The sequence below is a fragment of the Sebastes fasciatus genome, chromosome 19, assembly GCF_043250625.1.
Source record: "Sebastes fasciatus isolate fSebFas1 chromosome 19, fSebFas1.pri, whole genome shotgun sequence".
NCBI lineage: Eukaryota > Metazoa > Chordata > Actinopteri > Perciformes > Sebastidae > Sebastes > Sebastes fasciatus.
In genome coordinates this window covers 7,515,699-7,529,417 of record NC_133813.1, presented here as the reverse complement: position 1 = coordinate 7,529,417, position 13,719 = coordinate 7,515,699, and the positions used below count along the sequence as shown (strand labels likewise).

Genomic DNA, 13,719 nt, shown 5'->3' with positions numbered 1-13,719 from the left:
ATATCCTTAGGTTAAAGGGGCTATAAATGTCTTCTCTGATGAAGAATGTTGTTAATTATAATTTTCTATGTAAGTAGTATGCCCAGGGGAGGGGCTAATAGTTTAAAAGGGGGTCATCTTGGCCGGGTGAAGTCAGTCTTATCCTGAACTGGTTACAGACAAGGTAACATTCAGTGAATTTACAGATTGCATTTTCGATTGTTTTTTTGCCTGTTTCTGACAGAAAAGTATGGAGTTATTGAGGAACTCAATTTTCAGTGCTATTTGATGTTTTTGTACATAGCTTATTTTCTATTTTTCACCTTTTGAAAATTTTAGCACTGATTGCACTTTGGGAGGCCGGCATAATAAAAGGGACTAATAGTGTTTTCATGTTGTACGGAGTTTTAAAGTAGAACCCCGCGACATGGCGATAAAACCACAGCTGATTATGACTGACACAGTATAACATGCTTAAAGAGATAATGAATAAATATGAATAAGTCGCAAGAGATTGTTGATACCGGCAGATCTACAATATTTTCATCCCATAAATCACACGAGCAGCTTGGACAGTAAACATATATGTCGATCACATCAATCAGTAAAATGAGGCCACATCACCAGAGAGCAACTGTTGAATGATGACAGTGTCACAGTTTAAATGTGTGTCAGAATATGTCAAGTGGAGAGACCTGGGAAATCAGCCGTGAATGTTAAATGGTTTATGTAGGCGGCAGTTGGAATAACAAGCTCAGACTGTCTCAGTGCCTTCAGTGCTAGATCTTAAAAGGTCTTTCTTGAAATCTGATAAAAAAAATGTCCTGAAATAGCAGTTTCCAGTGGATCGAGTGGAAATTGAGTTTGTTGAGGTGAGGTGTTGTCGTTGGTGCAGTGGACAAGTGTGGACAGAGAAAGGAAGGAATAAAAATCTAAAAATGTTAACTCACCCTGGACAGGACAACCTCTAAGGTGATGTTCTGGGGAGGAGCGCTGGGTACTGCAGAAACAAAGACAAAAATCTGTGTAAATATGTATATCAGGTTATTCACAAAGATGAAACCAGCTGAAACTGACAACTTTGACATGAATCTGCACACTTTCTATATATTATTTAAATGTAACCTCACTGACACAGGCTTCTTAAAATCCTTAACAGGAAACAATCTGAGTGGGAAAAACAGGCCACAGCTCATGTCCACACGGAGGTCACAAGCCAAACAGCTGTATTCGAGAGACAGGAACACATCCAATGACTAGGATCATAGTTTTAAGTAAGTAACTAACCACTCACCAGTGACAATAACTAATAGGCTATTTACTATTTAACCTTCGTTGCAACAAGCTAGTATGACATGGTTGGTACCAATGGATTCATTAAGTTTTCTAGTTTTATATGATGCCAGTATCTTCCCTCTAGCTTTAAAACTGAGCAACTGAATACAACCTAAAAATCGCAAGTTGTGTTAATGCATTAAAGAAGTTAGTGGCGTTAAAATCAAAATGGACGTTAACGTCAAGTTAACGTTGCCAGCAGAGAGTGCAAACTTCCAATAGAAGAAAGTGTTGGTGAATATTATGGTTATGGACAAAACCAAGTTAAGATGGCACAAGTACCCGGTCTGCTGTGCGGATACATTTTCATGGGAGTTGTAGTTTTTTGTTGGCTAAAAAAGGAATCATAGTTTAACTTTGTTTAAATCTGACACATTCTCACCCACTTGGTCAGTAGCCCTATGCTTCAAACTATGACGCTCTAGGTTTAGGCAACAAATCTACTTGGTTAGGTTTAGGAAAAGATTGTGGTTTGGGTCCAAATTACTATGCTTGTACGTAGCTAAGTACGTAAGTTCCGTAACAAAAGATAGTGGCTTGAGTTAAAATAAGTATGTTTGATATGTGTTACGTGCCGTGCTGTGTTGCATGTACGTTGTGTTTTGGTGCCCTCTTCCCTGTCTCCTCAGGTGCCGCCCTCCTCCCCCCTCTGCAGTTGCAGTGGATGAAGGTACGCAGCCTGATCAGCAATCAGGGCGGACTATAAGAGAGCAGGAGAACGGCGCAGAAGTGGCCAGTGGGCCAAACGGCAGTATTCAATACTGTGTGTGGTGGTTGACGTCGTTGTTGGCGATATATGCTATATGCTAGAGCTAGCTAGCTAGCTCTAGCATATAGCATACTCATGGGGATTTAGAGGGGTTTTTTTATTAGTTATTTACAGTCAGTGTGTTGCTGAGTGCTGAGCTCAATCTGTCTGGTGTCAGATCACTGCTGTCAATCAATCACCCTGATGATGACATCAGCACAGACAGGAGGCAGACGGATCGACGCTGAGACGGCGTTCAGCCTCCGAGATCTGACTGTGTCGCTGCAGCAAGACAAGATTACCACCGGACGCATGACAGGTGTCATTACACACACACATGCACACACAAAATCCATCCCTCTGAACCGTCAGGAAAATGTCCTGGAAAATGATCCAAAACAAAGATGAAGAAGGAGGGGAAGAAGACGATGGAGAAAAGAAAGAAAGCTGACAATTAAGATGAAGACAAAGAAGAAGAGCAGAAAAACAAATAGGAGGATGTAGGAGGCAAACAAGAAAAGTAAGAGAAAGATTACAAAGACGATTACGAGAGAAAAAGAAAGGAAAAGACAAAATGAAGAACAGGAAGTACAAAAAAAGGAAAGAACAAGCAAAAGCGAAAGCGGAGAAGAAAATAAACATGATGGAAGATGCAGGGGGTGAAAACAAATAATATAAAGGCAACAAACAAAAAAACACAAGAGATTGGAAAGAAGACGATGATGGCAAAGACAAAGATGAAGAGGATGAATAGCAGGAGGAAGAGGATGAACAGTACAATGATGAAGAGGCAGCAGACATGTTGTCGTTAAAATTGAGAATCAAAGGCTGTATTCGAAACCGCATACTATACTAGTAGCACGTACTGATTTGGCCAAAATGTAGTATGCAGTATGCGAACAAAAGCAAAATCTACAGTATGCCAAAAGTGCCCGGATGTCGTACTGATTTGGAAAAAATCTCCAGTATGCATCGGACCAGTCTATCTCGCCTACTGTATCCCACAATGCAAAGCGTTGGTCTGCTACAGGCTACGGTTACAAAAACAGCAGCCAAAAACGGCTCGGTTTTTACATTTTTCTTAGCTATTTCATCACTTAATTCACTTCAGAAAGTTTTTGAGTCGAGAAATCAACTGTGTAGATTATTAATATCGGCAGTTTTACGAAGTTAGATGGCCAATCGAACATTTGCTCCACCGTTGTCGGAGTTTAGAAGCTCCACAAAATGCCGTGACAGCTAGCTAGCGCCTGCCGGGGTCGCTGCCAACAAGCCGGGTAGTCACGCTCAGAGACCCCGCTATGAACTGGCTGGAGCTCTCTAGAGACCGGTCTGTAGACAAGAGGCTTTTATTTCCTTGTTGACGGATCGTTTGTTTACATTATAAATTAACAGGAACCTGGAACCACTGTTTAGTTGCTGTAACTGAAAAAGCAGTTTGAGTAACGTAAATTTTGTGGATCAATATTTTATATTTCCCGTCTCCCCTCGTTGATGATCCTGTTTGTCTCACTTCATTATGAGCTGTTAAAATAAATAGTTTGAACCTGCAGTATCTTATAAATTAAACAAGCAGAACATAAACAACAAAATCAAAGTTGTATTTTTTGATAATATTGCAATAGTGATACGAGTTTGTTTTTTTGTCCAGTGCTTTAAGAGCTGGTTTAAAGGCTAAAGCCTGGTCTAGCATACTGCTAAATACATCGCTTTAACTGTTACATACTGCATACTACTGAGGAACGCAGTATGCAGTATGTACTGTATACTGCATACTGCGTTCCTCAGTAGTATGCAGTAGGCGGTTTCGAATACAGCCAAAGTGTTTTGGTTTGAATGAACTCCACGTCTGTCCAACCAGACGCCTGATTAACTGTCAGCAGATTATCTGTTGATTCAGCTGCTCACTGACTGTGTGTGCATGTGTGTTTGTGCATGTGTGTGTGTGTGTCAGTTTTATTGTGGATTCAATTAGCCCACAACTCATTGTTATCATTGAGACGCAGCCGGAAGATTCACAATACAGCCTCTCTGCATCTGCGTGTGTTATTACAGATCATCTTTATGGCGTGATTGCAGCTGGACAGATGCCTCCATTCTCTCTCTCGCTGTCTATGTGCGGAAGTTTATTAACGACAACGGGGCCCGTCCGAGCGCCAGTCGGCAGCTGAATGTGAATCTCAATGGTCCATTCAGAGGAGATATTAAAGATGCACTCTGTGTTCCAAATGTCTACGTTTATTATATTTCCTGTATGTTCTTTGTTTTCACTTTTGTACCGAAAATGTACAGAACTGTGACCCCAAAACCGAGGTACATACTGAACCGTGAATTTTGTGTACCGTTACATCCCTAATGGCAACTTAAAACATACACCGATCAGCCATAACATTAAGACCACTGACAGGTGAAGTAAATAACATTGATTATCTCGTTACAATGGCACCTGGCAGTGGGGGGGATATATTAGGCAGCAAGTGAACATTTTGAACATTGAACTTTGTGTTAGAAGCAGAAAAAATGGGCAAGCGTAAGGATGTGAGCGACTTTGACAAGGGCCAAATTGTGATGGCTAGACGACCGGGTCAAAGCATCTCCAAAACTGCAGCTCTTGTGGGATGTTCCCGGTCTGCAGTGGTCGGGACCTACCAAAAGTGGTCCAAGGACGGAAATCCGGTGAACCGGCAACAGGGTCAGACCCAAGGCTCATTGATTCACGTGGGGAGCGAAGGGCTGGCCCGTGTTGTCCGATCCAATAGAAGAGCTACTGTAGCTCAAATTGCTGAAAAAGTTAATGCTGGTTCCGATAGAAAGGTGTCAGAACACACAGTGCATCGCAGTTTGTTGCGTATGGGGCTGCGTAGCCGCAGACCGGTCAGGGTGCCCGTGCTGTCCTAATGTTATGGCTGATCGGTGTATGTCCGGAATTGTGGAATCTTTAAAGCTTAAACTTTATTAGAATCATCATATACATACAGGTACATACATTAAATCTGACCTCTACATTTAACCAGTCTTTAGGTGGAAACGGCTCTGCTCTTCGAGGGAGCTCCCAAAGAATGCGAGCAGCAACCAGAATTCTACTGTGAGAAACGATTCCCCCTTAATAAAACATACATGAACATTAACGTTACTGTGTAGTGAACACTTACTGATGTCCGAAAGTTACCTCATTGGTTAAATGAGGACATGTTAAGGTAGAGCTCACCGTCTGATTGGGTGGTGACGCTGGCCGTCTCTAGGGCGGTGCCTGGTCCGTAGCGGTTGATCGCCAGAACTCGAACAGTGTACTCTGTGAACTTATTGAGTCCCTCCATCTTGTAGTTGAGTCCATTCACCTCAACACTCTAAACACAAACACAGAGGAGCGATTATACCGTGGCTGTTTTCTCTTGGTTTGGTTATTTAGAGTTAGCGCTCTAGCGACTGGTGGTCTGACAAGGAGTACTACGGCAGTGATGGTGCTGACCTGTTCCTTGCCGGACGGGCTCTCGGTCCACAGCAGCCTGTAGCCCAGGACAGGGCCGTTTGGTTGGCTGGGAGGCTCCCAGCTCACCTGGACGGAGGTGGGAGAAAGAGCCTCAGCTTGAAGAGACTCCACCCTGCTGGGAACCTGGACTGTAGAGACACACAGAGACAACACACTGCTGAAATACTGAGTAACACTTTATAATAACAATCATTTATAAATGATAAATTCATAGTTAATTAAACTTAGTTAATAGTTATTTTACTGTTAACAAACAATGAAATGATCATTAATAATGTTTAGTAATATTAGTAATACTATAATTTATGTTATGTTATCAGTAGTTAGTGTAATGTGAAATAATTAATTTAGAAATTATGTATTGTGTTATAGCTGATAAGAAATGATATCAATTACATTCTGATAACATTAGTATTTATTATCAATTGTTGAACACATTATAACATTTTATATACTATATTAAGTATTTATTAATGATTACGAAATTATTTCTAAACCTTTAGGAAATAGTTTATAAAACATCTATAAACATTTCATAGATAGATGGACCAGAAACCAATTATTAACCATTGACAAAGTATTAACTCTCTATGTAAATAAAGTTTAAAGATGTTTTACAAAGTATTTATTAACCATTTAACAAGGTATTACAATCATCAGTTTCAACTTTATATCAGTCATCCAAATAATGGTTTACAAACCAATTTTTAACCATTAACAAAAGAACTACATATATGTAATGTAATGTTTATAGATGTTTTATCCTTTTCGTCATCATTAACAAATACTTTTATATATATTATATAAAAATGTTATAATGTGTGCAACAATAAACTCTTCTAATAACATAAATTATAGCATTACTAATAATAAGTAAACATTATCAATTATAATGTCAAGGTTTGTTAACAGTAAAATAACTATGAAATATATTTTAATTAATTATCAATTTACCATTTATAAATGATGGTTATTATACAAATACTACTGATACTACTACTACTATTACACCCTCCACTGCTACATCTACGACCAGTACTAGTGACAGAGACCGGCCCATTTACAGCAATTAGAGCTTTTCAAGGTGTTATTGGGGGGTTATTTAGAATTTTTTATATTATTTGTATTAATTAATAATTAATAATTTTATTAATTTATATATATTTTATATTATAATATTTTATTTAGAAATGATGAATAATTTCAAACCTATTTTATTTAGCTTTTTTTTTTTTTTACAATAAAACAATATCCTATATTGGCTTGAATATATGACAATATATTTTATGGATATTACATTTGAAAATGTGGGGGTTGTATTTTTTTCCACGTTTACATTCTCACAGCAGATTTAGTCTTTGAAGAATGTCCCTGCATCACAGGGCGAGCCTTTTACATTAAAGGGGCACTCCGGTGATTTAGTATCGGACTTCCATAAAGTTGGGGGGACTCACAAGAGGCCAAAATCGAAACAGCAGTCCTGTTTTTTAGTCTGTAGTGTGGGTCATGATCCGAAAACACTGAATCCCACAAGATGACATTATCTGGGTTATTTTTTCAAACGTTAGAAAGCCACGGCCACAGAGAACATTATATACAGTAACTGTTTTCATAGACTGAGCACCCTTTAACCTCTTCTACTCTAGCCGGTGCCCTCAGCTGACTTTACCCTTTTTTCAGAGGCTGTAGCAGGCTCAGTTTTAGAGCTTGATACTTGGGTACTGGTATCATATGAAACTAGCAACTAGCAGTGCTCGCAATCCGATTGCTGAAAAAAGCAATTCTTGCAGAAATCTCTAAATTCCCAAAGTTTTTAATGCCAAATCACAGCATGGCTTTTTCTATGGTGTTCCTCAAGGTCTTGGTCTCTTAATGTGGTATTTTGGAGGGATTACTGATCATTTTTAATGATCCATTAAGTGTTGTTTGTAGCCTTAATGTTGCTAGGCTAGCCAGTTTCGTCATGTCTGTTTATAGTGTTAGTCAGCCCTAAAAGACTTGACTTGTGTAATGTGTTGTTGCCGTTTCCGCTTTTGGTCTCGCAGTAGAACAACATGTTAAGACATATAAAGCAATGGACGCGATACCAAAACAAAGAACACAGATTCAGATGTGTGTGTGTGCAAGTGAGTGTCGTACGGTCAGGTTTGGTGGTGATCCTCAGGGGGGCGGAGCTCTCTCCTGGTCCCACGTCGTTGTAAGCGATGACTCTGAATCTGTAGCTCTCCTCCGGTTTCAGGTTGGAGACCGTCAGCTCCAGCGACTCCGGCTCCGACACGTTCACTGACCGCTCCCTTACACAGGAATACACAATGTTACACACTTTACATTTTTTAATTTTAAGAATAATTGTTTTATTATCACCATATCTTCTTACTCACATGTTACACATTTTCATTATTTATTTAATTTTCTTTATTTTCTTTTCATTATTTAGCTTATTACGGGAATTAAATAGCGCTGCATTTAAAAGAAAATCTTGTTTCATTTTGTAACCGTACAGATAATCTGAGCTGTAATCAGATGTAATCTGTGTAATCCCGCGGTGACTGGAGCTAATCCTCAGATTACAGCACCTCTGCAGCCTCTCAGTCCTCATCCAATCAGCGAATCACTGAGGAGACAGCTGCAAAGATTAGCATGTTTCCACTGCAGCGTCAAATACACACAGCTGCTTTTTCTGCTCAATTCACCGTAGCTCAAGAAAGCTGACTGAAAATATCTTTGGGATAATTTTTATACTAAAGGATTTTTTTTTTTATCTTAATAATAAAAATAATGAGAAACTTCATCTTGGTAGAATTGTGTTGCACCTTGATTGACTGGTTGATGTGTCTTTCTCACATTGATCTGAAGTTTCTTCTCTTGACTTTATCAAGTGAGAAGCACAGAATAACATCAGATTTATTCAAGTTTCTAACCAAAAACTACATTTTACAGGATACATTTGAACGCATCATGATAGCATTATAATTTAAGGTCGCCTGATTCTCATTTTACTCACTATTTATACTGAGCAGAGTTTGAATGCAGCATAATTTAACTCAATAGAACCTCCGTTAACAGCGCTCTGTTAGCTCCCTGCTGTCGGCAGACGAGCCGGTCGCTGTGATAACTCTGAGCAGCATCATGGGAACGAATTACAACATAATAAGTGTCTGATTAAGTCAGTTGTTTCAAATGTTTTTAAGGTTGTTCCTTCACGGCTTATTTTAGACTTGCAGTTGTGATCAATTGCGAGCTTTATGTCTTCACTCACACTGAAGAACTTCCACACCAACGACATGTTGTGTGAGTGACGTTACTGACTGTGCCGACATAAAACCATCATTTGGCGGCTGCACATGTGTGTGACCGGCATATGGATATATGAGACTGCTGAAAACTGGGCGGTTTCAATCGGCAGCTGATTGACGGTTCATCTCTAGCTGTTAGTTTAATTTTCTATGAGCAGAGGATGCATTTTAAATGTCAATATCGCAGTCGATCATGTTCATTTAACTGTGGGAAGCCAAAACCGTGATCACGATTAACATTCGATTAATTGTGCAACCCTACAGTCTAGGTAGTTGTGAAGATATCTGTCTCTGGACCAAAGTGTTGGAAAGACAAACTGACAGAGCAGCAGATCATCCAATATAATCACCAGCAGCAGCAGCAGCAGCAGCAGAGAGACACAGAGGTTAAAGAAAATACAAAAGGTGAGTGGAGTTCTCAGGGTTTATGAATCCATATTTTCCTCCGAGCTGCTGAGTGAAAAGGCAGAGAGGCCGAGCTGGATGTCGAGTTAACTAGCAGGTCTGTGTCTGTCACACAGTGTGAATTCTCTTTGCCCTTCAAAGGCCACAGTCTGAGGTCATTTAGTCTGCTCCAAAACAAATAGTCCACAGACAGAGGATTCTTCTTCCGCTTCCATTTTCATTATTCCTTCTCATCTTTGCGGTGCTTCTTCTGATATTCTCATGAGCTCTCAGTTTCCACCTCTCTTTTCCCTCCTGTATATTTGTTTTACCCTCTTCTGCTCGACCTTGTGCTGATGATACAACTGCAGCGTCGTCAAACTCATCCTCAAGCACCAGTGAGTGCACTTGACCATGGCATTAACAAAAGGTCCATGTATGAGTTGTTCAAATTTACAAATTCAGTCCAAATTTTCCATCAACCCATTTCTCTAAATTATATAAACGTTATATTCTCCCATAGCGTTGGATTTAAAATGTCGTCTCTGTGTTCACTCTTAGAACCTGACTGACACATTTTCCATCAGATGTCTGTATAGAAATCATGGAGAAAGATGCTCCTTATAACTTCAGATTTGCCTTGTAATCATCATGTTTAGACTTTTTCTTCAGCATCAAAGTAATCTGCACAAACAGGAGGTGCAAGCAGCTACTGTCCGACTTCTCATGGAAAAGATTCAACTAAATGTGAAGAAAACAAATGAGGCTAATGTTTAAGCTATGGCTAACTGATCGACTAAGTGGCAACAAGCAGTCAGTGAGGAAGCTGGAGCCAAAATCTCAAATGATATCCATCCCTGATATAGAAACACCGAGTGTTGAAAATGTTTTTTTGTAATCATTTTGGTGATCCCTTAACTTTCCCTCTAGCACCGTCATCAGGTCAAAACATCGATTTGTTCAATACTTTGGTTTATGACTAAATTCCTCCAAAACTAATGGCATTCCCATCATCAGCAAATATTAGCATGCTAACAAGTTAAACAAGATGGTGCACATGCTAAACATTATACCTGCTTAACATCAGCATGTCAGCAATCTTTCGTTAGCATTTAGGTCAAAACGCTGCTGTCACAGAGCTGCTAGCATGGCTGTAGACTCTTAGTCTTGTGCAGTACGGTTAAGGTTAGGTAAAGATTCTGGTTACAGAAAAAGTTAGTTCTAACAGGACACAAACTTTGGTTTCCTGTTAGAAAAGTCAGACCTGCTACTTGCCCCTCCACCAGCCCGACCAGTGGGCTACCTGTGGGTCTGAGAAGTGAAGCCAATATGGAAATGTTTTAAACTTGCATTCTTTCTAACAGCCAGCAGGGGGCGACTCCTCTGGTTGCAAAAAGAAGTCTGATTGTATAGAAGTCTATGAGAAAATGAGCCTACTTCTCACTTGATTTATTACAACAGTAAACATTGTAAACATGAGTTCATGGTCTCATTCGTTAATTTCAAGTCTTCTTCAATACAGCATGATGTTCATTTAGTAAATTATGGTCCCATTTAGAGTCAAATAGACCATAAAGCAGCGGATGCTTTAGGGCGTGGCTACCTTGTTTCGTCTTACAACTTTTAACCCTTTCACAGTGTGTTTTTCTGTTCGCCAGCGTTCGGTTGTACTTAGCTCCACCCTCTCGTGTCACTTCTGGATGCAAAAAAACAAGATAGCGACCTCAAAATGCCAAACTCGAGGCTTCAAAACGACAGCAGTGCTTTCTGCCTCTGGACATATAGGACGTGCTACTTCCTGCATTGGCACTGGATGTAAATTAAGAGGTGCAGAGTGAGTTCTCAGACCCACTGTCTGTCAGAAGGCTCTGGAGCCTTGGTCTGCTGAGATTAATGTTGTCTGCAGTCATAAAATACACAGAGACCGAGGCTGTGGCAAACCAACAGCTGGTTTATCATGTAAATATGTTCAAACTATTTCTTTATCAGAATGTAGGGGACATGGACAACATATTGGATGTGGTTTATATGAACTTTATCAGAGAGCGTCGGCTGCTGTGTGACGTAAACATATCATATCGATTCATCTGCCATTGTTGTAACCATGCGTTGCCATGTGTGACGTCACTTGCTGTGATTGGCTGACACTGCTTTCGCACAATATCTGAGAAAAATCATCCTTGAATAAAATACAAGCCAACCTTGTATGTGTTCTGCTCCATTGAGTGATGTTTCTTTTACATGAACAAAATCCAAATAATTTCATATTGCATTTTTCATAAAAACAGGCCTATAATAGGTGAAGTACCACTACCATGCGAAATGAGTACGCTAACATATTCTGAAAATAATAAGCAGTATGATAAGCCGAGATAAGATTCATATTTGCCTCCATCTAATGTTTTCTGCTTCCCTTCTTTTTCCATTTTCTCTCTTGATCTTTCTGTTAATATATTTCCTGGAAGTCATAAAAACTGACACAAAAAAAATCATCCCCACTTTCCCTTCCTGCCATCTCCCTTGCTCCTATAATTCATTGTTTTCCCTCTAAGTCTTCCTCCCTCCTCTCAAGTCATTAGAACTGACAAAAACCTCTGCCTCTGTTCTTCCTGTAAGTCATTAGGACTGACAGAATCTCTCTGTTGTATTGTTTCATGATGAAACTTCAGTGGCTCTTTTGTCCAGTGTACCGTTCAGAGCCCCGAAAGCACTGCAGGCCAGTTCGTCCCCGAGGTAACAAAGCTTAAAAGCCTGGGTGTGAAAGCCTTCAGCTGGAGCCCCAACTGTCAGAGGTTACCATTTAACATCAGCGGGGGACTCGCCAATATGTCACCCAGAGCTTTTTCTACTAAATGCTCCGAGCTGCTGTGTGTAGCAGAGCTGTGGTCAAAGGAAAGAAGTGTTGTCTTTAACATACTGTTAGCACGTCCTTTGTGCCTTTAAAATTCAACAACATGGAGTTTCCTTTTCTACAGTATTATGGGTTAGGGACGGGTATCGTTAGGCTTTTATTGATGCTACTACTCGTCTATACTCATCGGTTCTTTTTCATTAATAAGTAAATGCTTTTAATATATTATTTAAAATTTTAACTTACAATTTGTTTATATTTAAGATATAACTAAATGTTTTTTCTAGAGCAGTAACGGTAACATTTACAACAGCAAAATCACTCTAATATCTCACAGGAAACAAATCTAAAATGTCAATAAAATAAATAATATTCATGAATGAAGTTTAGAAAAGAATGAAGAATACAGACATGAGTCAGTATCAGTCCTTCCTCCTGTCCTCTGTCCTCCTTCTCCCTCTCCTGATGTGATTCACTGCCTGCGCTAGCGGTAGCGCTGATGGAGGGAGGAGGGGCTGCTTTGTCTAAGCAGCAGCCAAGTTTACAAGAATTTGTCAAATTTTAAGATACATGGTAAACTAAGCTAAATAGTTTTAGCTTGTTTGTAACTATTAGCTATTAGCAGAGCTAGCACGCTGTGCTTGTATGAATATAGCGGTGGTGAATAAGAGACTGAGGAGATTAAAGATTGCAGATTGAAATATCGCTTTTCTACATGTTTAACTGCTGCATGTTTATGCTTGTTGAACAGGTGTGTTGATAAAGTGTTGGCTTTTTACTCGTGAAGGTTTCATTGCCCTTACAGTAATGAACGTAGTTGTCATGAACTCAAGTATTCTTCACTTCACCTGGTTCACTTCCATGCTGCAGCATCATAATAAATTCCACCAAAACGTTCAAAAGTACAGATAAAAGAGTTAATCAATATTCCGGTCTTTAATAATTTATCCCTGAGGCCCGTTTAATACCAAGTTTTGGTACCCATCCCTAACTATGGTTCACACACCTTCAAGACTATGCCATGCTGGCTGTGTGACTCTATGGATGGCAATGTTGGTCTTCCAGTTGGTTTGTCTGTCCTTCACTTTGGTCCAGACTGAAATATCTCAGCAACTATTGAATGGGTTGTCACGAAATTTTGTACAAACATTCATGGTCCCCAGAGGACAGATGGACTTTGGTGAGCCCAGGGGGAGTTTTTCCATGCAATTAATTTGCACGTCAATATGTGTATACTTTTTGAGTACTTTTATACAGAACATGAATATTACGCGGCGAAAATGGGGCGCACTTTGTTTTTGAAACAAGGTTGACATTTCTGAGCTTTCGCACCGCCGATAAAGGCATCATCCAGTCAAGTTGTGCGGAGCGAGTTGAGTTGCGGTTATTTTTATGAAACAACAAGACGGAGGCTGAACCAAGACGGCAAATTGTATTACTCCTTTCAACCTTGACAAAGGCAGCGAAGACCAGATCAACTCCTTCTCTTACCTTTCACAATAAAAGCCCTTAGACCAGGGGTCAGCAACTTTAACTATCAAAAGAGCCATTTTAGGCAAAAAAATAAAATAAAAAATCTGTCTGGAGCCGCAAAACATTTGAGCATTGTGATGAAGGTAACACAGCCTATAGTCTA

At 39.7% G+C, this 13,719-nt stretch overlaps 2 protein-coding genes across 5 annotated transcripts in view; one reads left to right on the top strand and one right to left on the bottom strand.

Annotated features, from left to right (window-relative positions):
* The window catches only part of dcc (DCC netrin 1 receptor), a 330,153-nt gene that overhangs the window by 178,112 nt on the left and 138,322 nt on the right, over positions 1 to 13,719 (bottom strand). For all 4 annotated transcript variants that reach the window (XM_074617402.1, XM_074617403.1, XM_074617404.1 and 1 more), the window contains exons 9-12: positions 7,692 to 7,846; positions 5,532 to 5,680; positions 5,271 to 5,409; positions 930 to 979 (exon numbers count right to left, since the gene is read on the bottom strand). In XM_074617402.1, the coding sequence (XP_074473503.1) occupies positions 930 to 979; positions 5,271 to 5,409; positions 5,532 to 5,680; positions 7,692 to 7,846 (493 nt within the window). The remainder of the gene's footprint in view (positions 1 to 929; positions 980 to 5,270; positions 5,410 to 5,531; positions 5,681 to 7,691; positions 7,847 to 13,719) is intronic.
* The window catches only part of spina (spindlin a), a 391,527-nt gene that overhangs the window by 292,163 nt on the left and 85,645 nt on the right, over positions 1 to 13,719 (top strand). The gene's annotated exons all lie outside the window — the stretch shown is intronic.